Genomic DNA, 24976 nt, shown 5'->3' with positions numbered 1-24976 from the left:
CCGTCGACAATGGTCTGCAGGGGATGCTCACTCCTCCATAACACCTGATCCCACCTGTGATGTTTTAGAGGTACGTGTTTATTCTACTGATTTGTATTTTGAGCTCAAGCATGAGTACCGTTTGTTATCTTCATATATTTCATTCACATCTTTCCGATAAATACTTGTCCATCCAGTGAAGGTTCATATTACAAACGTATTTTATTTTAATGCCTCTTTTCGTCAGGCATTGTGGATTGTATTCAATATTGCGTTGGTCTCATAGAAAAAATAATATCTGGTATTTTTATTACTAATGTTCTTACCCCCATATACAGCTGTATACAGTACATTTTTCCAAGAAAAATTATAAATTTCTACATAAATAGATTTTTTTTCGGAATACTAAAATTATATTTACACATTAATTGGAAGGTATAGGCCTTCTGCTGGCATTGTTAACCCATCCCAGAGAAACAAAAGCTCTTTTCATGCACTTGTAACCGATTGCAATTTCTTAGATTTTTTAAAGATTTTGAGTAAACAATTACTGCAAGGGAAATGAAATAACGTACATTTTCATTAAATTAATCCAAACTAAGTATTTGTTTTATTTCAAAATCAACATGCAGTACTTTCAAAGCTTGTCTCTCTCAAAATGAGGTAAATAGACTTCACAGTACCAATTTCGTTGTGAAAATGTGCCATTTCGCTGCTGAAACGATTTTTTTAGTTTTAAAAACACATTTAACAGTACTAGCATCTATTATTATTATTCAAAACACCCTAGCTTAGTCATTATTGTAACACAATCAAGATATATTAAAACAATCAATGCAAGCTGCATGATTATTTGCACTGTAATTAAATTTTAAGGAAACGTAATGTAAATAACTAACATTTGGGTCCAGAGTACATGAGCCAAATATTCGACTAATTGAAGAAAGTTTAATATGAACCTTATTAAGGCTTTAACATCAACTACTGCACAAAGTTAATGCACTTCAACTGACTCGTTGATAAAGCGAGGAAACTCCTGCTGCTGTCATGAAAAGCTTTCGTAGCAACTAGCCTTTGGCCAATCAATGGTTTGCCTCGTAAGGTATACAGAATCAAAGTATTTTCAGTGCGTACCTGATTTAATTAACTGCGTTAAACTTAATTTTTATGCAATTAAGATTTAATGAATTGATACCCCCTGAAATAAAAAAAAATTGGTCTTAACTTGAACTTATTATTTGAATTCTCTCATGATTAAGATTTACAAAAAGGCATATTGGTTAATACAATCTTTGATGCTGTTCGAACTCCGAATCAGGCACCAATTTTGATACAACCGAGGTCAACGCAATACAACGTGCATTTCAGTATATATAAAATTGAATTTGAATAATATACCATACTACTGGATTTCTTATCCTTTTAAAATCTGACAAACTGAAATTATCTTGTCTTTCTAGTAAATGTTTAATCAAGCCTCTTTATTTACTCTTCCTCCTTAAAATAATAACAGCAGTTAAGGAGAAACTTCTGATAAAACTGAAAAACAATTTAATACAGGAATTTTTCTAAACAACTTAATCATGATATATATTCAATAAGTTCACAATTATTTTATTATTTCTAATATTATATACAGGTTTTATTAATTATTCTTTTTTAAAAATCAAATCATCGTCTGAATTTCAACTGAGTTTGTGGAGACTATGTGTATGTACATGCTTGACCGCAGTCCATTGTTCCCCTCAGTTAGAAAATCCTCTCAAATCACATATAATATGCAAAAAATATACTGTTACTGTAACAGGTGTCTTCGCGACACGTGTCGATTGGTGTTCGCGATTACAAGGTACACAAACCAGTAGCAACGGTTTTAAAAGTTGGAGGTGGCTTCCCAAATAATCTGACCAAATAAGTTAATGAAACATATGGAGATAACGAATATTACTTGGTAATCAAGATCTAAAGTCCATAAAACGATACAAAATAGGAGCAGAACAAACATGGACCCCCAAAATATGAGAGGTGGGTTCAGGTGCCATGTAGGAGTGAGCATCCCCTGCTGACCGGTCACACCCGCTGTGTGCTTCTTGTAATGATCGGGAAATAACGGAAAAATCCGTCGTCAATTTATCATCCAAATCGTGGAATTTGCAAGTACTCGACCCTGCATCATCAAATAGAGTAGGGGTGGGAACAACAGGCATCGTAAACAATATATAAACAACAGAAAAGAATCGATAGAAGAGCAATTACGAACATCCATAAGCATTAGAAGGTTGATAAGGTGCCAAGTAGGAGTAAGTTTGCCATGTTGACCGGTCACACCTGACGAGTGTTTCGTGTCATGACCTTGTAAACGGGGAAATAAGTTCAAATACACATGTAAATGTGTAAATAACTAATGGTCTAACATTTTTTTATGAAAAACATTAGCCAGAGTTCAAGTTAATGATAGAATTTGTTTTCTCACAAGGCCTTTGTTTCGAAAATCATTTCGAAATTTTGGCTTTAAACGAGAATGCTAATATCTTTGTTTCATCAAATTGTTTGCCTCGTTTAAAAAATAACGAACATTTTCATGCGTATCGAATCAGCTGGGGAGTCCATCTTGAATAAATTCTAATGACTGTAAGATACATTCATACAAACGTACCCGGTATGTAGAAATTATCCGTATGCAGATTACGCTCTTGCGTATGAAATCAAATGTGATAAGCCCGGTGGGGATTCGGGTTAGAATAGGTCCTCAGTACCCCTTGCTTGTCGTAAAAGGCGACTAAATGGGGCGGTCCTTCGGATGAGACCGTATAAACTGAGGCCCCGTGTCACAGCAGGTGTGGCACGATAAAGATCCCTCCCTGCTCAAAGGCCGTAACTGCCGAGCATAGGTCTAAATTTGCAGCCCTTCACCGGCAATGGTGACGTCTCCATATCAGTGAAATATTCTGGAGAGGGACTTTAAACAGTATACAATCAATCAATCAATCAAATGTGATAAGGCCATATTTTTTAATAATCAAAGAGCCTTGTCGAAAGAAATATTGTAATCAATACGTTCACCATAAAAGGTGTTAAATTGCCATTGCTGTCTCTCCTTAATAAAACATTCAAAGTCAGATTTACTGGAATCTACAGTGCTTTTTAATTTTTTCAAGTTCAGTATGAAAGAATTCAAAATCTAATAAAATATTGTTGAGGGATAAAACTTCATATTAAATAAACCGAAAAGCAAAAAGAGGGGGAAATAATATAAAGGATATAATTTTATATCTAAAGAGTACGTATATTTCAACTTTGCAAGTAACAATAATTTAAGGCTGAATGATTGTCATGTCATAAGTTATAGCCCGGTTAACAGAGATAAAAAATAGCATGTTTAACATTAACATTTGACCAAAATATGGGGTTTAGAGGGTTTGTATCTGTTCATCATACGCCATGCAGTGATGTTTCGCTATGTAAATTCCGGAAGTCTAAGTGTTACTTCACTGCGCTAGGTTAGAAAAAAATCGACTTCATCGTCTAAAAAACAGACATTTAAAAATGGCAGAAAATATTTCTTTCGCTCAGTTCTGGAGATTGATGAACCTACTGCGTCATGAAAATCAAGCTTCAATTGTTGTGCATGGCTGTCTTGCACTCCGTTACTTTCTTTAAACATTTTTTATCAAAACTCTGAAGCTTAATTGTATTCATTATTAAAAATCAATTTTTTAGTTAAAAAGGCCATATATTTGTAGAAAACTGCTTGTTGCGTTTCTTTTGTGTTTCAATATAACATGTTAAATTTAAATAACTTTTACTTCAAGATGGACCGAATGATATAATGACCGGTCAACAGGGGATGCTCACTCCCCCGTGACACCTGATCCTCTCTCTAGATATTTTGGAGGTCCCTGTTTGCTTTGCTCCTACTTTGTATTGTTTCATGCACTTTTGAGCTTGAATACTGTTCTTTATCTCCATGTATTTCATGATCAAGTGGACACCATTGAAACTCATCGTAATTCTGTCAGATTGTTGGAAGATCTGGATTTCTATAAGACACATGTCTTAGTGACTGAACATGTGAGCAGAATATCAATGAATTAATCAACTAAAGATCTATCATTACCGGTTACCTGAATCGTAATTTTAAGTCACAACGATTGCGCCTTAGCAGAAAGGTAATGGTTATTTAATTATTAATTTTTTTAATGCATTAGAATAAATCATGTAAACACAGGATGAGAACTCCAACTTAAAGTGTGGTGGAATGCAAGCCTTGATCTTTTTGTGACTAAAATCTTTTTTGAATCACTATGTCAAGTATTTCTTTGCTTGAAAATGAAATTTAATGAACCAACGGGTTACTTCAGAATTATAAAAGTCACATTAATAAAAACACAAAACAAGAAAAACTTGTAAAATAGAAGAAAGAACACACTTTTTATGCATCATATAGTATGAGAATTAAGCGTTATTTCCCTTTGAATTAAGTTGACCTTTCAACTTATTATCTTTTAAAAATGGTGTGGGAACAATTTGTATAGAATTGAGCATTGAATTGCAATGTTTGCAAACATCACATATATTTCTTGTAAATAAACACAACAAGCAGTGCGAATGAGATCAATAAAATAAGTTTCAAATAAATAGGCCTACATGTTTGATTGACTGAGCACATGTGAGCACAATATGAATCTACTAAATCTCGATCATAACCAGTTCGCTGAACTATCGTAATTTTAAGGCACACTGATTGCGTATTAGCGGAAGTGGTAATAGTTATTTACTTGTTAGAATGGTTAACACTAGCTAAGAATAGATCAACTATACAATGGGAAAGTTACAAATTTTGTGAGCGTGATGTCTGACATTAACGGACATCATGGGTACAAGTGTTGACAGCAAAACCCATTTGCTAGCAGTTAAGTATACACCAGGCTTGTAAAAGTCGCAACCGCTTTACAAGTTATCCTAGAAGTCTACTTGCATATTCCTTCTTCCATGTGGTCGATCTGTTGAGAAAATGACTCTGTTCAGCTGTTTACTTGGACAAATTATAATAGGTTTACTATTGATGTCATCGTATGCTCTAATAATGGAAAAGTTGAAGAGAGGCAAGAGGGTATATAGAATTGATAGCTGTAACCTTAGAGGGGTGGTGGTGCACTTCCGGCCCTCGAGCATTCTTCCCGACATCGAGGCTGTCCTTGGAGTCTCCTACAAAGAGAGTGACCGTTTTTCTCAGCATCGTGCCTTTCCAATGATCATAAAAAAACAAAGCTGTCCTGATGGGATAAATACAATCAAAGAGTCCACGAATTTTGATTTTGCTTGTACGCAGATTGGAATAGAAAATATCGGGGTTGTCAAGGACGCTAAGCCAAGATTCTATGAGAATCTTGTGTATAGACTGGTTTACAAAAGGGAAGATTGTCATAATGTAAACTTATACATTCCTTATCAAGGTGAGTTAATTTATTCTACAAAGTGCATTATCATTCAAATGCATTTTTAGATTTTTGCCAGTATGTGCAGTTCTGCTAAAATCAAACAAACGTTTATATATTATATATATCTATAAGAACTTTATTTTATGCTTCACATTTTAGGATTTATTGAGTTGTGGAAATTAATTGAAATACTTTTTTTTTTACCCATGAAGTTAACAAAATACAACAAAATAAATCATAGATAATACCTTTTCCAAGCATCTGTAAGTTTTATGTTTTCTTGGTACAGTAGGACATAGCGAATGTAAACAATGTAAAATTTAATTATTGCTGTTGTTAAGGTGAACGCCCCTCAAACGGCAGCGTAACTTCCAGGAGCTGCTCGGAATCAGCTGTTTATGTTGTTGAAATCAGAACTGTCAGATTAGCAGGCGTACTGTCGCTATCAATTACAGCCTTCAAACGCTAGTGATTTCTAATTTCACAACACTGTATACTAAGAATAAACAATTCACTAAATTGTAATAATTAATGGAATAGCTGAAAAAAGCATGTATAACAATACGCTTATACATACTAAGGGAGCATACCGTAATTAAGTTCTCATTTTTTAAATTAGTAAATAATATAAATATTTATTTTTCGTTAAATAGAATTGAATTTTTGAAATGTTGAGTCCTTATCAGTAGTTATATCATTTCTCCTTTCTTTTCTATAAATTACGAATGCATACGGAGTTTTACTTCTATCAATACTAACAGATATAAATTAAGTGCATTTGGATCAAACGTATAAGAAAAAAATGTATATAAATTCGATATATCGCATTGAAACACAAAATACTTATTCCTCATCAAGATCAAAGAGTGAACAAAGAACTGATCTCTTCAATCTGTTCTAGTGGTTTAATTTAACTTTATGGCCAAAAATTGGCAGCCTTTGGGTCGGACATTGTACATCACGACTCAATAAAAATCAGTCTCCAGCCTTTCTTTGGGAGCCGATTCTTGTTAGTCATAATTGCCTTCAACAGTAGGCATAACGACGTCCCGTTTTATGTAGATTTGATAGTCAATATGATAGATACAAAAATGGCCGAAAATTCGATAAGGTCTTCCATCAGGGGGTGATTTTCTGATAACTAGACGTAAAATGTATGCTTCGGAAACAATAAAGGTTTTGTCCTACATAATTACAAGGAATGAAAGTGATTTTGATTTAATACTTAATGGAATGAAGCTACCTGATTATGGTTGTATAACTTTACAAGTTAAATTGTATATTATGTGCATTTTAATTATAATATCTTTTTAAATAATATCATCAGAGGCATGGTTACTCTGGAAACAATGCCTAATATAACCAAAAAAAAGTCTAGCAAATTGATATTTTTATCCTTCAAAAACACGAAAGAGAAGAACTGGCGTGTTCTAAAAAAAATTTGAACATTTTCATTTCCGCTCCATACATTTTATACACACCACATCACTACTGCTAATGTAGTAAATGGTGGTTACTGTATAGTGTCATCCGAAGTAATGATTATCTAAGGCTGAAAGCGATTCTTCATCACTGGAATGAGAGCCTTTGATGATGAGCTTAATTTCCCTGAAAAATCATAACGAGTCTTTTATCTAATAAATGAACTGAATTCCCTCACTTATCCGTCACCGGAGAGAGGTAATCCATGTGTGGCCATTTAGGCTACTAAACAACGTGATTTCGGTATTGATGCTTCATATCGCGAGGAAGATCTAACTTCATTAAGTGCTTTGCCATCTGAAGACATTACAATTCTGAGGATAAATGCACAGGAAATCTATAAGAAATTAAAACACTATGACCACTCTTCAAAGAGGCGGTCAGAAAAGATATTGATATGTAGAGTAAGATAGCAACTTCCCTTGGCTTTTTAGCAGGTTTTTTGCACAGGAATAATTAAATCACGGAAAGCAGCAGATGTTTTCCGAAGGGAAAGCGAACAAGCATTAACTGCACAATTCCAAATAAACGATAAGATGTCAAAATATTGACGCAAAACGTCAAATGGAGGAGGTCGATCGAAAAATAGACGAAAGTTTCCCTTGCGGGCGATTCGTTAACCCAGCAAGACAAAAACTCGGAAGTTTGGAAGATATACGATGAAATATTTGAAGTTGTAAACAAAATCTGAAGAATACACGTCGGAATACAAGTGTTGTAATGATTCTGCTGTTTGTAATAAATGGTTTCTCAGAATCTATGGATCTGTTCAAAATTATCTTAAATACGAACAATATGAGCGTGCAACTAACATATTTATGACCAGCAATCGTGGAATTTCTTTTTATATCATGAAGAACATCGTGTTCCATCTACTGTATCAAATGCAAGTGAAGAAACATTTAGCTTGGAGTGGTGTTTTACTTTATTTCCTGTGTGTGTCACAAATTAGGATGGAGTCAACATTTCAGCGAAAGCTGAGCCCGAGAATAATTACTACTGACCTCGGAAAGTACAGGGGAATGATTGTAGATTTCCCAACACATTCTTCTCTCAGAAATTTAGACGCATATATTGGCATCCATTATGGTACATTCATCAATAGTAGTGGCCGTTTCTCCTATTCTCAACGGTTGTCCAAACACTGGAATATCATGGATAGCTTTCACCTCAGATTGCCTTGTCCTCAGGACAACCGGAAGTCGGAGAACATATACAGCAAAGATAGTAGAAAAGGATTTTTATTGGCCAGTCAAGAGCTAAAAGAAGATTGTTTGTATTTAAATGTTTATACACCTATCCAAGGTAAGCATAAATGCCTAGAATCTGTATTATAGGTACATGACTGTACAATAGTTTTAAGAACGCGTTCTAGAAAAAAAATCTACGTGCATGCATGTGTGTCCAACAAGGTTGTTGCAAATGGTAACATATTGATATAAAAGTATTACAAACACTATAAGGAGGCAATGCAAATAACATCGAGATTAATAATAAGTTGTAGAGAACAGTTATTAAATACTCACTCATATTATTACTAGCTATAAAGTGATTTCCGTAATTCAGTTTATGGGTATCTTTTTCTAGCCCCTGCTTGAAAAGGTGTACGTCCGTCCGTCTGTTACGCTTAGGGGTACATATCTCTTATCCGCAACTCCTCTCATACCACTGAATGAAATTTGATGAGACTCATCTTTGTTACATATTGCCATTGTGCACCTTCTGTTTTACTTTTTGATCTGACACTTATTTTGGGTTTCCCAAAGCAAAGCATTGACTTTGCCATTATAAACACTTTGGAGGCGGGGGTATCATCTAGTGAGCTCAGTGCTCATAGTACCTCTAGTTTTGACATAGAAATGGAAAAAAAAATAGAAAAAGTCTCATTCAACTGCATTTCAATTGATGCTGTTTTATGTTTATACATCTGTACGTAGTATTTCCAACTTCTTCTGAAGAACAATTAAAATTCTTTGGTATAAACTTTTAAAAAATTACAGAGATCAATTAGAATAAAAAGATTACTGAATAGTTTCACGTTTTAATGACTTGTATTTGGAGTTGTAATGTTTCGTAACGATTGCTTACATGCTAAGACCCTCCCTTTCAATTACTTTCTTCTATACCTTTACGTTCTTGAATGACAGTGATGATTTCAAATGTGTTATATACTCCCGCAATATCTATCAGCTTAACCTATTGATAATGATTTGCTGAAAAATGTTTGAAGGAATGATACATTGATATAAATCTTTAATAAAAAAACTTTTATAATAATTACTGGAAATACTTATATACTTCCAACAATCTATTGATATTCCTATGGGTACCAATTGCGCCCTATTATTAGCAGACCTATTTGTGTATTCAAATGAAGCAAAATTTGTCCAAAATTTTATATGTGAACAGAAAACAATTGCAGGTGCCTTCAACTCGACATTTAGATATTTCGCGGACGTATTGTCATTTAACAAGTAATTTCCTTCTAATGTCGATATGATTTATCCCGATGAGCTTGAGATAAAAGATGCCACAGAGTCTGGCACATCTGTTTCTAATTTGGATATTTTACTTGAAAAGACGTTAATGGCTATCTAACAACCAAACTCTATGATAAACATGATGACTTTAAATTTACGGTCAACTTCCCTTATGCAGCAATTTACCTTCATCACCTGCATATGGAGGTTATATACCTCAGTTAATTTTATACGCAAGAGCAAATTTCTTAAACGAGGTAAATTACTGTTAAACAAGCTGATGAAACAAAAATATCAGTAGTCTCGTTTAAAATCATCAATTCGTAAATTCTAAGGTCGATACATAACCTAGTCAGCAAATACAATTTATCATTGAGTCAAATGATGACTGACGTTTTTCAAAGTAATTGTCAGTCCATTTTTATACACTTAATTGACGACAGATTTTACCGTTATTTCCCGATCATGACAAGGAAGGCTCGCACACGGCGGGTTTGACCGGTCGGCAGGGGATGCCGCTCCTCCTTCGCACCTGATCCCACCTCTGATGTTTTGGACTTCCGTGTTTGATCTGCTTCTATTTTGTATTGTTTCATCGACTTTTGATCTTGAATATTGTTCGTTATCTACATATGTTTCATTGTACACGTGATAATTCTCAGCAAAGTTAGTAACGTCCTTTAAATTGTATTTCTTAACATACATGTACATACACATCGTTTCTGGAAGTAAATCTTAAAGTGTGTTAACTGGCATATATGAGGGGATTTATCAAGAGTCAAGTATAAATTATGAGGTTACATTCCGAGCCAATTAGTAGAGATGGACCTGACAATGAAATATCTGATATTCCCTTTAGAATTGGTTGTGAGTTAATAAAAGTTTGATTAAAATTACAACACCACTGTCTTTCTATCTTAAGGGCTTTAAAACTGTAGTATATTGATTGTTCCTCGCCTTTCTCCTTATTTGACTCTTGGGGTTGTCTTCACTTAAACTATCAACCATTTTTTTAAAGAAATACCAGAGATTATTGATTGAACAATAGCAAGATCGCATATGCTTTGTATTCGATGCACTGATGAAAAATACAAGTATTTCGCCAAACTGTCACCATTAGATAAGGGTAACTGTGTCAAACAGCTTTGGTGAAATATAAGGAGATATCTTGTAGTACTTAAGCTCATAAGTCCATTTAACATTACAATTTTGGAGAAGAGCAAATAGGGACCTCCAAAAAATCAGAGGTGGGATCAGGTACCATGGAGGAGTGAGCATCCCATGCCGACTGGTCACACCCGCAGTGTTTGATCGGGAAATAATGGAAAAATCCGTCGTCAGTGTGTCAATATTAACCTAACAATAAGTATAAAAAATGTCAGTCGGCATTTGACTTAGTGATCAATTGTATTCGCTAACAAGTTCATTGTATCGACCATAGAACTTAATAAATGATTACTTTAAACAGGACTGCTGATATTCTTGTTTCATCAACTTGTTTATCAAAGATTTACTTCGTTTTAGAATTTGCATTATCTTGCGTATCGAATCAACTGTGAGATATAACCCCTGTATATACTATTATTCTTTAATTGCTTAAAGATTGGCTTGGTATGGCTCTTCTATACATTAAGAAACAGCGCATAGTTTATATAATGAATTCTCAAGTCCTTGTATAGGGGACAAATTAAAACAAAATGAAATTCGTCTTCAGTGTATGCAGGCGATGAAGGTAAATGGTTGCATAAGTAAGAGAAGTTGACGATTGAAAAGTTAGTTATCTCGTTTGTTGGTTGTTAGAATACCATTAACATCTTTTTCAAGTAATAGATCCAAAAATGAAACAGATGTGTCAAAATCTAGAATGATATCTTTTATTTCAAGCTCAGCATATCACATCGACATAAGAATAGAAATAACCATTGTTAAGTGACAATACGCCGTCAATATATCTAAATATGGAGTTGAAGTTTTTTCTTCTTTTCTCGTATTTGGAATTTTCAAGTACCCGCACATGATACTCTGCTTTTTAGGTCACCTGAGTAACTCAGGTGACCTATTGCTATCTGTTTTTGTCCGTCGTCGTCCGTCGTGTGTTAACATTTGAACATTTTCAGCTTCTTCTCTGAAACCACTGAACCAATTTCAACCAAATTTCGTATACAGCATCTATGGGTGAAGGGGAACATAGATTGTGAATTTCATGGTCCCTGCCTCCTGGGGCCTGGGGAGTGGGGCCAAAACCACTAAAATTATTGCAATCTTTAAAAATCTTCTCCTTTACTCCTGGACATCAAGCAGGCAAACTGTTGACATGAATGTACTGAGCATTGAGTCCTCTACCAAAATTGTGAAATTCATGGCCCCAGGATCGGGGTTCTAGTCCTAGGGCGGGGCTATATAGATTATGTAGTAAAAATGCATTATTTCTTTAAAAATCTTCTTCTCTGCTCCTGGGTCTTAAATAAACTAAGTACATAGTTATGATGAGCAAGAGTGCCTCTTCCAAAACTGTGAAGTTTATGGCCCCAGGGTCAGGGGTTCTGGTATTTGGGCGGGGCTCTATTGTTTATATTGTGAAAATGCATTTATTCTTTGAAAATCTTCTCTGCTCCTGGGTATTAAATAAACTAACTAAGTACATAGTTATGATGAGCAAGAGTGCCTCTTCCAATATTGTAATTTTATGATCCCAGGGTCAGGGGTTCTGGTGTTAGGGTGGGGCTCTATTGATTATATAGTGAAAATGCATTTATTCTTTGAAAATCTTCTTCTCCGCTTCTGGGTATTAAATTAACTAACTAAGCACATAGTTATGATGAGCAAGAGTGCCTCTTCCAAAATTGTGAATTTTATGGCCCCGGGATCAGGGGTTCTAGTGCTAGGGAGAGGCTATATAGATTATATAGTGAAAATACATTAATTCTTTGAAAATCTTTTCCTTTGCTCCTGGGTTTTATGCCAATGATCCAAGTATATACATGTATATTTATGATGAAGAAAGGTGCATCTAGCAAAATGGTTATTTTTTTTACCCCCCCCCCCCCCCCACTGGGTCGGGGTAGGGGGGGGTATATAGTCTGAAAATAAATTAATGCTTTGAAACCTGCTCTTTGGTATTAATCAACCATTTTATGATAAAATATGCAAAATTTTGAAATATATGGAACCATGGTTCGTGGTTCCTTTGGGGTGAGATGCAAAACTGGTTATAAAGTGGAAGTGCATTTTCTCTTTGTTACTCTGATCAACCTATGGGTATTAATTAATAGAGTAAGCATGCTAAGTTTATAATTATGATAAGCAAAGGTGCCTCTTTCAATATACAATCAATCAATCAAAATTATGAATTGTAAGTTTCATGGCCTCTTGTTTTAAACACAAACCAAAGTTATTTGTTTGAAAGTTGTTACACGATACTCAGGTGACCTATAAGGCCCGTAGGCCTCTTGTTAAATATATTGTTGCACAGTACTCCTGAATATTATCCTTCGCAACTGTTAATACCCCGGTATTTTATTGAGGAGTAAAGAAAGAGGCTTGAAAGAACTTTTCCTTGTTAAATACTGTACCAATATTGATATATGAATTTGTTCAACTTTTTATTAGCTCACCTGAGCCAAAGGCTCAAGTGAGCTTTTCTGATCACATTTTGTCCGGCGTCCGTCTGTCTGTCTGTCTGCCTGTAAACTTTTCACATTTTCGACTTCTTCTCAAGAACCACTGGGCCAATTTCAACCAAACTTGCCACAAAGTATCATTGAGAGAAGAGGATTCAAGTTTGTTCAAGTGAAGGGCCGTGCCCTCATTCAAGGGGAGATAATTGGGAATTAGTGAAAATTCGGTGGCATGTTTTAAAAATCTTCTTCTCAAGAACCCCTGTGCAAGGAAAGATGAAACTTATGGTGAAACATCCTCAGGTAGTGTAGGTTCAATTGTTCAAATCATGACCCCTGAAGGGGGTTGAAATGGCCGATTAAAGTTTTACATAGAAATATATAGGAAAATTCTTTAAAAATCTTCTTCTCAGGAATAACAAAGCCATAATTGCTCATATTTATATGGAAGCATCCTCATAGTATACATTCAAGTTTGTTCAAATCATGACCCCCAGGGGTAGGGCGGGGCCAAAATGGCCGACCAAAGTTTACATTGAAATATATAGGAAAATTCTTTAAAAATCTTCTTCTCAAGAATCACAAAGCCATAATTGCTCATATCTATATGGAAGCATCCTCAGGTAGTGTAGATTCAAGTTTGTTCATATCACACAATGGCCGACAACATTTTACATAATATATAGGAAAATTCTTTAAAAATCTTCTTCTCAAGAATAACAAAGTTATAATTGCTCATATTTATATGGAAGCATCCTCAGGTAGTGTAGATTCAAGTTTGTTTCATTCCCCCCGGGGGGGGGGGGGGGGTTTCCACAATGGCCGATTGAAATATATAGGAAAATTCTTTAAAAATCTTCTTCTCAAGAATAGCAAAGCCATAATTGCTCATATTTACATGGAAGCATTTTTAGAAAGTTTGTTCAAATATATAGGGCGGAGACAAAATGGCCGATCAAGTTTTACATAGAAATATATAGAAAAATTCTTTGAAAATCTTCTTCTCAAGAATAGCAAAGCCTTAATTGCTCATATTTATATGGAAGCATCCTCAGGTAGTGTAGATTTAAGATAGTTCAAATCATGACCCCCGGGGGAAGGGCAGGGCCAAAATGGCCAATCCAAGTATATAGGAAAATTCTTTACAAAATCATCTTCTCAAGAATGGCAAAGCCATGATTGGTCATGGGACTGCTTTTGGATTTAAACTTTTCAATAATGAACCCATTTATTCTTTTCCCAGCCACAATGCTCAGGTGAGCGATGTGGCCCATGGGCCTCTTGTACAATTATACATATATGTAAAATGCATCAATTTGTTTACTTTTGCAAATACTGAATACTTTATATAGCATGTTTAACTGTGACAATATAAATGTGTAATTTAAATGTATAGGGAGAGGGCGTTATAAATTTTCAGAACTTGCGCTCAATCCCTTTGTAATTATATATCAATAAAATATGTTCAAATCAACTTTAATGGGAACTCGCTACGTATATTAAGTTTGCTTATATAGATTTTTATGAACTTTTGTAATAGATATGGTTACTTCAAATTCATGTTGGATGTTGGGAATGTTTAAAACTGCCATATGATATTGAAGATTTTTTTTTCTTAAACCTGAAAAGAATAAAATACTTGCTGTGGCCTTCAACTCCATACACTTGTATTTAGATATATCATCGACGTATTGTCAATTAACAATCGCTATTTCCTTTCTTATACGAATCAATCAGTACGACATTTCTTTGTGAGCTTGGAGAGATAACAGGGTCTGACACATTTGTTTAATTTTTAGACATTTTCTTTGAAAAAGGCGTTAATGGTAATCTATAACAACCAAGCCTTATGATAAACATGAAGACTTTGATTGCAATACTTCCCTTCCTTATGCAGCAATATACCTTTATCACCTGCATACGGGGTTTATATGCCTTATCTTTTAGTTGATTCGATACGCAAGGACATGTTCTACGTATGAACATTTTCAAAAACGAGGTAAATTATTAACAAACAAATAGTTGAAACAAAAATGTCAAAATTCTTGTTTAAAGTCATCATTTCATACTGTATGTTCTATTGTCGTTACAAAGACCTTGTTTGCAAAAAGAAGTCAAATGCTGAATTAAATTATATTAGACCATTATTTATACTCACTGAATTGTCTGAGGATTTTCCCCTTATTTCCCGATCATGTCTAGGAGCACTCAGCAGGAATGCTATGGCACCTTATCCCCCCTCGACCTTGACTTCATCTTAAGCTAATTCTTGGAGATCAGTAGTATTGATGCATTGTGTAAATTGTATTGTTTGGTCGTTAAAAGATGGGTGAAACGGGATTCGAACATAATTACCAGGGTTGTTCGAAAATTACGTGGACGATATCAATCTTCGTTATAATACTCTATAAAAAATTAAAATAAGCACAATATGATATGTAAAATATTTTGTTTTTTTGATGTGTGAAGTTTCGTTCCATTCGATTTAACAGAAATCAATTTACTTCATTTTAAATCAACATGTTTTGTACCCGCGGAGCACACTTAACGGCAATGTAACGTCAAAACATAGCATCAAGAATTTCTAAAACAAAACCAAGATATGATTGTAAAACACTTATGCCCCCACCCCCCAAATTGGAATTTTTCCAAGTCCAAAAGGGACATAACTCTGTCCAAAATGTCGCAATTGTACCCAAAACAGAACTTGACCAAGATAGTCATCTGATAAATCTGTATACTAAATTTCATCTCAGTATGTGCAACAGTTGTGAAGAAAATGAACGGAAACTGCAAATAATTGAAATTTTTCTAAGTCCAAGGGGCATAACTCTGTCAAAAATGGCGCGATTGTACCCAAAACAAAACTTGACCTAGATATTCATCTGATAAATCTGCATACCAAATTTCATCTCGGTATGTACAAGTTGCAAAGAAAATGAAAGGAAACAGCAAATTATTAATTTTTTTCTAAGTCCAAGAGGCATACATGTAACTCTGTCAAAAATTGTGCGATCGTACCCAAAACAGAAGTTTGCCTAGATATTAATGTGTTATATCTGTAAACCAAATTTCATTTCAGTATGTGCAACGGTTGCAAAGAAAATGAACGGAAACTGCAAATAATTGAAATTTTTCTAAGTCCAAGGGGGATAACTCTGTAAAAATGGTGCGATCGTACCCAAAATAGAACTTGACCTAGATATTCATGTGATATATCTGTATACCAAATTTCATTTCAGTATGTGCAACGGTTGCGAAGAAAATGAACGGAAACTAAGTGGACCGACAGACAGACCGACCGACAGACAGACAGCAGCAAAGCAATAATTTTATGTCCTCCCTTCTTCGAAGGGGGGCATAAAAATACTATCCCTACATTTCAAACAGTGTTATCCACTTCCCACTCATTAAAAACATTTTTTTTAATGCTTGACGTTTATTTTTTAAGAATTGTTTTTGATGTATAATTTTCTTTGTTAAGGTTTTAATTTCTTTTATTGCTTAATTCTGCTTCCACAGGATAAGCAGCATTGAAGCGCCTACGTCTTTCCTTGACGTTCAAACTTTTAAAAGTTTATGTTCAAATTTTTACAGTTAAACCGTTTAATCACAGATTGTCCTTATCCGATACAGTCTCTGTCATTCAAAAACTGCCTGTATTGTTTAACCACGCATGCACAACTCGCTTGACATATTTTTTTACTCCTCCAACATTTTTAGAGTTTATTCAGGATTTTTTTTCTGAGTAAAACACAAAATTGCATCGTTATCTGCTGCTCCGTGACGTTCTAAAACGTCATCGTTTTTGTGTCAGCAAATACAATTTATCATTGAATCAAATGCTGACTGACGTTTTTCAGACTAATTCATAGTCAATTATTTATACAGCTGTACACTTTTTAAGAATTTTTTCGCACAAATTAAGGCATTTTATGATGTATATCCCGTATCATGATCAAAATACATTTTTTAAATTTAATTTACATTATTTGAGTTTTACCGGGGGTATTTCATTTACTAAAATATAATTACACATATCAATTGGTAGAACTTTCATGGCTGAAAAATAACAACTACTCCCATTTGAATTTTTGTGAATTTTGATATTGCAATACTGTCTTTTTATCTTCTTATCCAATAGCTCTTTGCAGAAATGTAGACCACAATATCTATTGTAACTTGATTTTCTTTTCACTTTGACTCTTCAGCAAATATATTTTTCATAACTGCTTTGTATGTTAATAAAATGTTGCTGTTTCAATTCAACTTGAAATTCTGGATTGTTTTAGTTTTTTAAAAAATCTGGATAAGTTTCCTTTTCATAAAATTTAATATTTAAAAAAATAAACAATACTACATTTTAATTTATTGTTAAAATAATGCTATTCCAAATTTGGATACATTTCGAAAAACAAAGAGGAGATGGTTAATGAACAATGAACAAAGAACTTTTAAAAACTACTCACCTTTAAGAAGAAAATTGTAAAATTTATATACATGGTATCAATTTATATACAGTTGTTTGTAAAAACCTATATATGTATATTTTCGTATTTCGACTTTCACCTGAAACATTTACCATTTATAAATAAATTCCCCTTAAAAACATTCACTTTGGAAACTTAAGATAATAATTTTAAAAGACAGCTGTGCTTGAACATTATATATATGTAATATAACGTAGGGTAATGGTCATTGTACTGCAGTTCGAAAATGGTAATTTACAACAATGTGTATTTTTGTGCGAAAAACCATGTGACTTTTTCAGTGCGTTTTTAGCTTTTTTGACACTGAATTGAAAAATGATTTTTTCCGTTATATCCCGATCATGACAAGGAACACACGGCGAGTGTAACCGGTCAGCAGGGGATGCTCACTCCTCCATGGCACCTGATCTCACCTTTGATGTTTCGGAGGTCCGTGTTTGTTCTGCTCCTATTTTGTATAGTTTTATGATCTTTGATATTTTTCTAGATATCTATATCCTTCGTTTTCAATGTAACACCAAACTTTATTCTAAAGTTGATTTCTTTTCAACGAAGCAAAATATCAAGCATAATTTGGAATAAGAGTTGATGTATCAATTCTTAGTTTGAAATTCTGGATTTTTTTCTTTTTTTTAAATCTGGATAAGTTTCGAATAAATCTTAATATTTAAAAAAAAATTAATACAAGTCATTTTAATTTATTGTTAAAATAATTCTACCAAATTTGGATAACATATGACGTAAAATAAAAAAGATATGACAGAAGTCCACGAACTTTTAGAACAACCCTCGTAGACTCTTCTTTTATATCTGTAAATTTATAATGGCATTGTTTGTAAATACAGCCTATATATGTATATTTTCGACTTACATTTCGACTTTCACCTGCATTTTTAGGACTATGATTGATTTATACCAGTTTAACCACGTATTAGTTTGTAACTTTTTAGATATATTGAGATATTTTCATATGCTTTTATTTACTTTCTCATCTTTCACCTTACAAACATGTACCTAAAAGTTGACGTTTACTTAGAGAAAAAAAATACTTTTTATGGATTTTTGGTCACAATTTGTATTTTTCCTGGAACGTATTATCACTACTTTTTCAGTCATTTTTATCTTTTTTGAAACAAGTTTAAAAATGATTTATTTCATCTTAGATCAATAATACATGATATTACTGTAATATACCGACGACGTATTATCAATTAACAATAGTTACTCCCATTCAAATGTCGACTCGATGTATCTCAGTGTGTTTGAAATATGATACCACAGAGTTCGACACATCCCTTTTATGTTTGGATATTTTTCTAGAAAAAGATGTATATAGTAATGTAACATCCAAACTTTATTATAAACGTGATGACTTAAATTTTTATATCGGCAACTTTTGATACGCAAGAGCATGCTTTACATATGGACAATTTCTTAAGCGAGGCAAGCTATGCATAATCAAGGGGATGAAAATAAGGATATAAACAGTTTCGTTTAAAGTCATCATTTGGTAAAAAAAAAAAAAAAAAAAAGGCCTTCTTAGGAAATATTACATGTACCTGTCTTAATATTAATACACAACAAGATAGCCACTTTTTACTTTAAAAATAAAAGTAACATTTGTGAGAGTGAAAGGATGTGTCAATCAAACCCACCTAAAATTTGAAGTGTCAATAACTTTAAGATGAAATAAAATTTTTAATATATTTTTGTGTGAAATGCAATTAAAATATATAAGTCGTGATATTATACAGAAAATAACTTCAAATCTGTTTCCATGCACCTTTAAGTATAGTAAAAGTTTATATTAACAATAACTACTTTCTATTTTTTCTTTACGTCGATGAGTTATTTTTTGCATAATATGCATATATAATGTAAATAATGCTTGTATGTAAAAATCAGTCTTCAGGTTTAAGATTTATTAAAAGTTTCTTAAGCAAAACAAGTTTATTGATGTAAATAATGTCTAAATGTAAAAATAAATCTAATGGTTTTAAAAATTATTGATTTTTTTCTACTTTTATAAATAAAGGTGACTTCAATAACTGCATGTAAAAAAGGCTTATTTTACAACATGGCATTTGTAATAACCATTTTTATGAATTCTAGGATAAATCAGATGTTGTGTGGCAAGTCACACAAAGCTAAAAGAAAGCGTGTTTATTCATTTATCTGTAATTAATCTATGGCCCCTCTTGAATTCCGTATTTTTTTTTTTTATTTTTTTTTTTTTGTATTTACAAATAAAAGCAATGCACATCTATTATTCCGTGCTTTTATGTATATTATAATTAAATTACATACTACCAATATTTACCAACCACGTTCGTTCACCGTAAAATTACTCTCTCTCATTACGCTTCAACCGATGCCTTGTTACGTGAAATGAAGTGTTAAAGAAGCTATACCAAACCAAAGGATCTTTGTCGGCTTCTAAAGCCCTCGTAAACAATCTGCCTTAATGGAAATTGAGACATGGACAAAATTAATATCCATCTTGGGAAGAAACTTTTATGTTCTCCCCAGTATGAAACTAGTGAGATATTAAATCAATTTTAGAGAAGTTAACTCGATTTCCTTTCAATATGGTATCTACTATAACAATACGAGGAAGAAATGAAACGTTGATAAATGACAGCCCAAGGAAAATCCTGTTTAGACAGTTAAATAGAAGCATTTCTCGAAGGAAAATAAAGTCTAGATTTAGAGACTCCAAAACAAAAATATTCACCTTCATACTTAAAAAAATTGAAATAAGAGAATGTGATGAAAGTATAGCTAGAGGTTTTTTTATAATTACAAAATGTGTGCTTTTGTCTTTTGAATATTTTTTATAAATCATTTTGTATTTTTTTTTATTTTGTGAAAATCATTGTTGTTTATTCTACTTGGTATAGATATAAAAACGAATATATTATATTACATATTTCTAAAGAAAGTTGGCCATCAAATATTTTAAATAATAGACATACAACCGATTGAATTGAGAAATCGGTTGAACATTTGTGGAACAATTTTCCTAGAAACTTTTTTCATCATTATTTTTTATTTTAAATGTACTAGTAGAATACATATAGTAACATTTTTTAAAAATCTTTTTTTCTCAGAAGACATTTTAACTGATCAAGAAAGATCGATTTTCAGCCCACCCACTGTTAATATATTTTTGTTGTTGGTTAAATTGTTAAATGCTACTAGTACTCTGCACGTTTTATTATAGTAATGATTGTGCCTTAATTAGCAAGTTAATAATTTTCATGCATACGCTTCAGACAAAAAAAAATTTCACTGACAATATAAAAACCTGTAGCACAAAGCCTAGCTTTTGTTTTTGTAAACTAATTCAAAAATATCTTCGAAAACACATTTAATGTACATCTTAAAATAACTTGGTACTTTGATTTCTTGCCAAAAAATCCTCTTTTTTACATACAGAAATTGTTCTTTATAATGCGTTTACCCCGACTTTGAAAGCATGATCTTGTTGTAAATTAATTCTCTTGAAGACATCTATACGTAACGTATAGATTTTGCAAACCTTTCTTTGGGACACGGTTGTAACAGAAGGGAGAAAACTTGCAGAAATACTAGTAAACATTAATTTTAAATTGTAAGAATTTGAATTATCTTTCTTTGAATCTGATTTTAACATGTATGTTCCTGTGGAAAAGCCAGGGTAATCTCTTAGAAGGCATTAAGTTTACCGAGCAAAATATTCTCATTTGCCACCTTTCAAACTCGTACAGTGAATATTTATGAATGCATTTCAAGTAGTTATCCACTTTCGTTATTTTAATTTTTTGGGTAGCTTTTATTTTGAACTACACTATTTTGCATTGATCCTTCTTAAATGCAGCCTTAATCGGAGATTCAAAACTTCTAACTATAAATCTGGAAATTTCAGTTGATAATAATTGATAAAGGAATGATATGTTCGAAAATTTGTTGTGCAGATAGAAGATTAGTTTTTGTGGCGATGAAAGGTTCACTATCACGCAATTCATTACCAACATGCTTTTCATCATTGCTAGTTTAATACAATTGGTGGCTTATTAACTTGAGTTTTTTCCCGACAATTATCTACGATAATTCATTCTTTAACTTTAATCAGAATTTTTCCTTTCACAATTTCAGCTTCGTTACAACAGCAGTTTTCGTTACAATCAAGTACGTAATAAAAGTTATTTTCCTGCATCTGAAGCACTGTTCTGTATATAATGCATCGAAACCTTGACATCCTGTCGATTTCCCTTTATTTTCTTCAACTTACGAAGTATTTTCTATTAAGCTAATCAGGTATTGAGCCTTTATTATATTTTTCGTGTTCCTGATCTGTTTTTATATAACTCCCGGGTCTTCTGATGTCAAAATAAGACTTATCAAGAGGATCCTTTTATTTTTCTTTAATTACGCAACATATGTTCTCAAAGTCAACACCTGCTTTAGCTTAGCCGTTTATTTCGGTGGCAAAGGGTTCAAAGCTCATAATGCAGAAATTTTCTCGCAATTTGTGTTTAAATGCAGAATTTTGATCTGATGTTAAATTATCAATTTGGCGAAGGAATATTAGTGCCAATGATTGAATGAATTGAGGTAAAGTTTCGAAGAATTGTGACTAGAAATTCCTGCTTTTGTTGATATTATATAATAACTCATCTATAAATGAACTTTGCAGTGCTTTGGAATTTGTTGTTTTGTCGTGTTATACATACTGGACACAGGAGTGTATGAGGAAATACATACCCCAATCAGACAAAGCTGCAAGAATTGCTTTGCTCAACAGCAGGTGTTTTTTAATTATTAATAAAGTTATAATTCAACAAAGGATACATATATTGAAAGAGTCATGCGAGTAACGGCTTTGTGGTTCATTTGTCAGCTTTTTAGCGCTCACAGTGAATTTATCATTTCAAAATTTGGACGAAATATTGTCAACACTGTTCTAGGCAAATATCGCGGTGTTCAAGTTGACCTTCGCAACGCCTCCAACTTCACTCTTCAAGATGTAGATTCTTTTAGAGGAATAGAATATGGTTCTGTTGACAATGGACTGTTTCGTTTTATGCCTTCAAAGGACATTTATACTTCTTGGGAACTTGTTAGAAAAGCGGACAGATTTGACAATTCTTGTAACCAGAGAAGCTTTTGGGATGGCTGGTTCACCTTGTATGAACCTAGAAGGATGTTTATTCGTCAGAAGTCGGTATACAAACACGTTATTCATTCTTCAGAAGAATGCTTAAACCTGAACCTATACATCCCTACTGGTAAGTAAAGCCAGCTATCTATTTCCTGTGCAGGAAATGCGTGTCTGCGCGAGTCTGTGCTCCAGAAATCCATTAATTACAGAGTGTCTTTGACAGGACAGCAATGCCAGGAATGAGGAATGGGTATCGTGGTCTTGTTCTATCTTCCCGATCTTTAATCGCACAGTGTCCAAGGAAACCATTAAATTAAATTCATATTTATTTTCAGATATATTCGTCTTGTGTTAGCTATAAATGGCATTGTGTAACTTAATAATACAAATGATTAATACGTAAGGACGTAACCGTTTTTGATATATAGTGTAATTGGGTAAAGAAATGAGAAAGGAAGCCATAAGAGATTTATTTCATTGTTAACAATTCTCTATTTCTATGTATAGCAATGCCTAGAAATATCATAGGTAACAATGAATTGTGAGTTTCACATAAGTGAAAATTTGTTTTAAACTTTCGGTTATTTTTTAAGGAATTTATATATTTTGGCAAAAGTAAATCAGTGAAGATTTGAAAGAAATTTTTTTTTAAAAGAAATGTAATTGGAATGGAGGAAGCAAACGATTCACCTAATTAACTCAATTAAACATTGTCTTTTAATTATTTGTCAAGAAATCAATATTAAGGATGTAAAGTCACTATAGCGTCTGCAAAACAAATCATTCAGTTTAATGTTCTTTGTTCTATTGATTTCTGTATTATTTACAGAATCCTTTAACTTGATTTAGCAGGCTCACACGTCGCTTGTTTTGTCCAAATTATAGGACCAATTTATTCCATGGTTCAGACTTTGAGCGATTTCCAAAACCAAATATTTTTTTGTGACTTTAGTACATAAATATTGTAAATTTCGTCATTTTTTTTCTTTTTTATGCCCCCGTTAATAGCCGTTATCGAAAATTCGGGAGTATATAGCTTTTGCCCTGTCCATCCGTCTGTTAATCTGTTTGTCTGCAAAAACCTTGCCCATAACTTTGATTGGTTGGGGCGTTCATAATGGTTTTCACACGCGTGTTCCTTGTCCTTTTTTTTGGGGGGGGGGGGGTACCATCAAATTTGACCTTGACATTGGAGTTTGACCCACTTTTGCAAAATTTTACCTAGCTTTAACCTTGGCCATAACTTTTGAACAGTTGGTGTTAGAGCTTTCACACTTCAAATACATAATCCTTGTGGCAAGACCTTTTGACCTTGTAATAGGAGTTTGTTATACTTTTTAAAATCCAACCTTGGCTTGAACGGTTAGAGTTAGGACTATCATGCTTCACATCTGTAATCCTTTTGACAATACCTTCTTTTAGATAACAACTTTGACCCTTGATCTTGATCTTAGAGTTTGACTTATACTTTAAAAAAAACTTTAACCTCTGCCATAACATTTGAACAGGTGATGCAAGGGCTTTAATATTTCATATTTTTTTTATTTCTTTTGTACATAATCAGAACAGAGATCAGAGAGATGCTACTTTAACGAAGGACACGAGACTTAAAAAACACAGGCACTTATTCCTACCACAAGCTTTTAAGATACCCAACTCAATTTCAGTCATCCCTTCTTCAAAGGCGTGTTTTATTAATTTATAAATCATTAGTCTGTTTTAACAAAATAGGTCGTCTTTTTCTCTCTTTTCTAATGAATCCATGCAGGTCTTTAGAACTAATATTTCATGTTTCAACTGACTTTAAATAATTAAAACATCTTTTAAATTCTTTAATTAATACACAATCTGTTTTATCATGATTTTTCCAGATTTACCGATTGTTTTTTAGAGAGAGGGGGGGGGGGGGGGAGAGAGAAATAGTAGGCATCATTTGCATGAATAAGACTTTCATTTTATAACATTTTTTAAAAAAAATTTGATTCCACTATTTCCAGTTGTGTCAAAAATCTCTGGTGCCATTTTCATTTGCTAAATATATTTTGAGCTTCATAAAAAAATTAATATGTGAAGTCGCAAATTTGACATCTAATTTTTTTTCCTAAACATATGTGTATTCATTGTATCAAGACCTTCAACAGGTTTAAATATTTTTGACCTTTAGAGTTTCACCCACTTAAAAAAATAAATCTTGGCAGTAACTTTTAAACAGGCAGTACTTGGGCTTTCATATTTCACATGTGACAAGACCTTCCTCTTGATACCAAAAATATTGACCTTGACCTTGGAGTTTGACTTGCATTTGAGAAACTAAGCCTTCGCCATAGGCTACCTTACCGGGACA

General features: G+C 33.2%; 1 protein-coding gene across 3 annotated transcripts in view; it reads left to right on the top strand.

Annotated features, from left to right (window-relative positions):
- LOC134229339 (neuroligin-4, X-linked-like) overlaps positions 1-24976 on the top strand; it is a 59447-nt gene that overhangs the window by 12525 nt on the left and 21946 nt on the right. The window contains exon 1 of one of the 3 annotated variants that reach the window (XM_062711079.1): positions 5029-5435. The exons of 1 other annotated variant lie outside the window; for it this stretch is intronic. In XM_062711079.1, coding sequence (XP_062567063.1) covers positions 5045-5435 — 391 coding nt within the window. In that variant the 5' untranslated portion in view covers positions 5029-5044. Of the gene's footprint in view, positions 1-5028; positions 5436-7743; positions 8208-24976 lie in introns of those variants that run through there. One more of the 3 variants, XM_062711077.1, reaches the window with a different exon arrangement.

This window comes from Saccostrea cucullata, unplaced genomic scaffold (assembly GCF_032062105.1).
Source record: "Saccostrea cucullata isolate Sc308-1 unplaced genomic scaffold, CSIRO_AGI_Scuc_v1 ctg41, whole genome shotgun sequence".
In the NCBI taxonomy this organism is placed as follows: domain Eukaryota; kingdom Metazoa; phylum Mollusca; class Bivalvia; order Ostreida; family Ostreidae; genus Saccostrea; species Saccostrea cuccullata.
The sequence above is the reverse complement of the archived record's forward strand: the minus strand, read 5'-3'. Positions and strand labels throughout refer to the sequence as shown.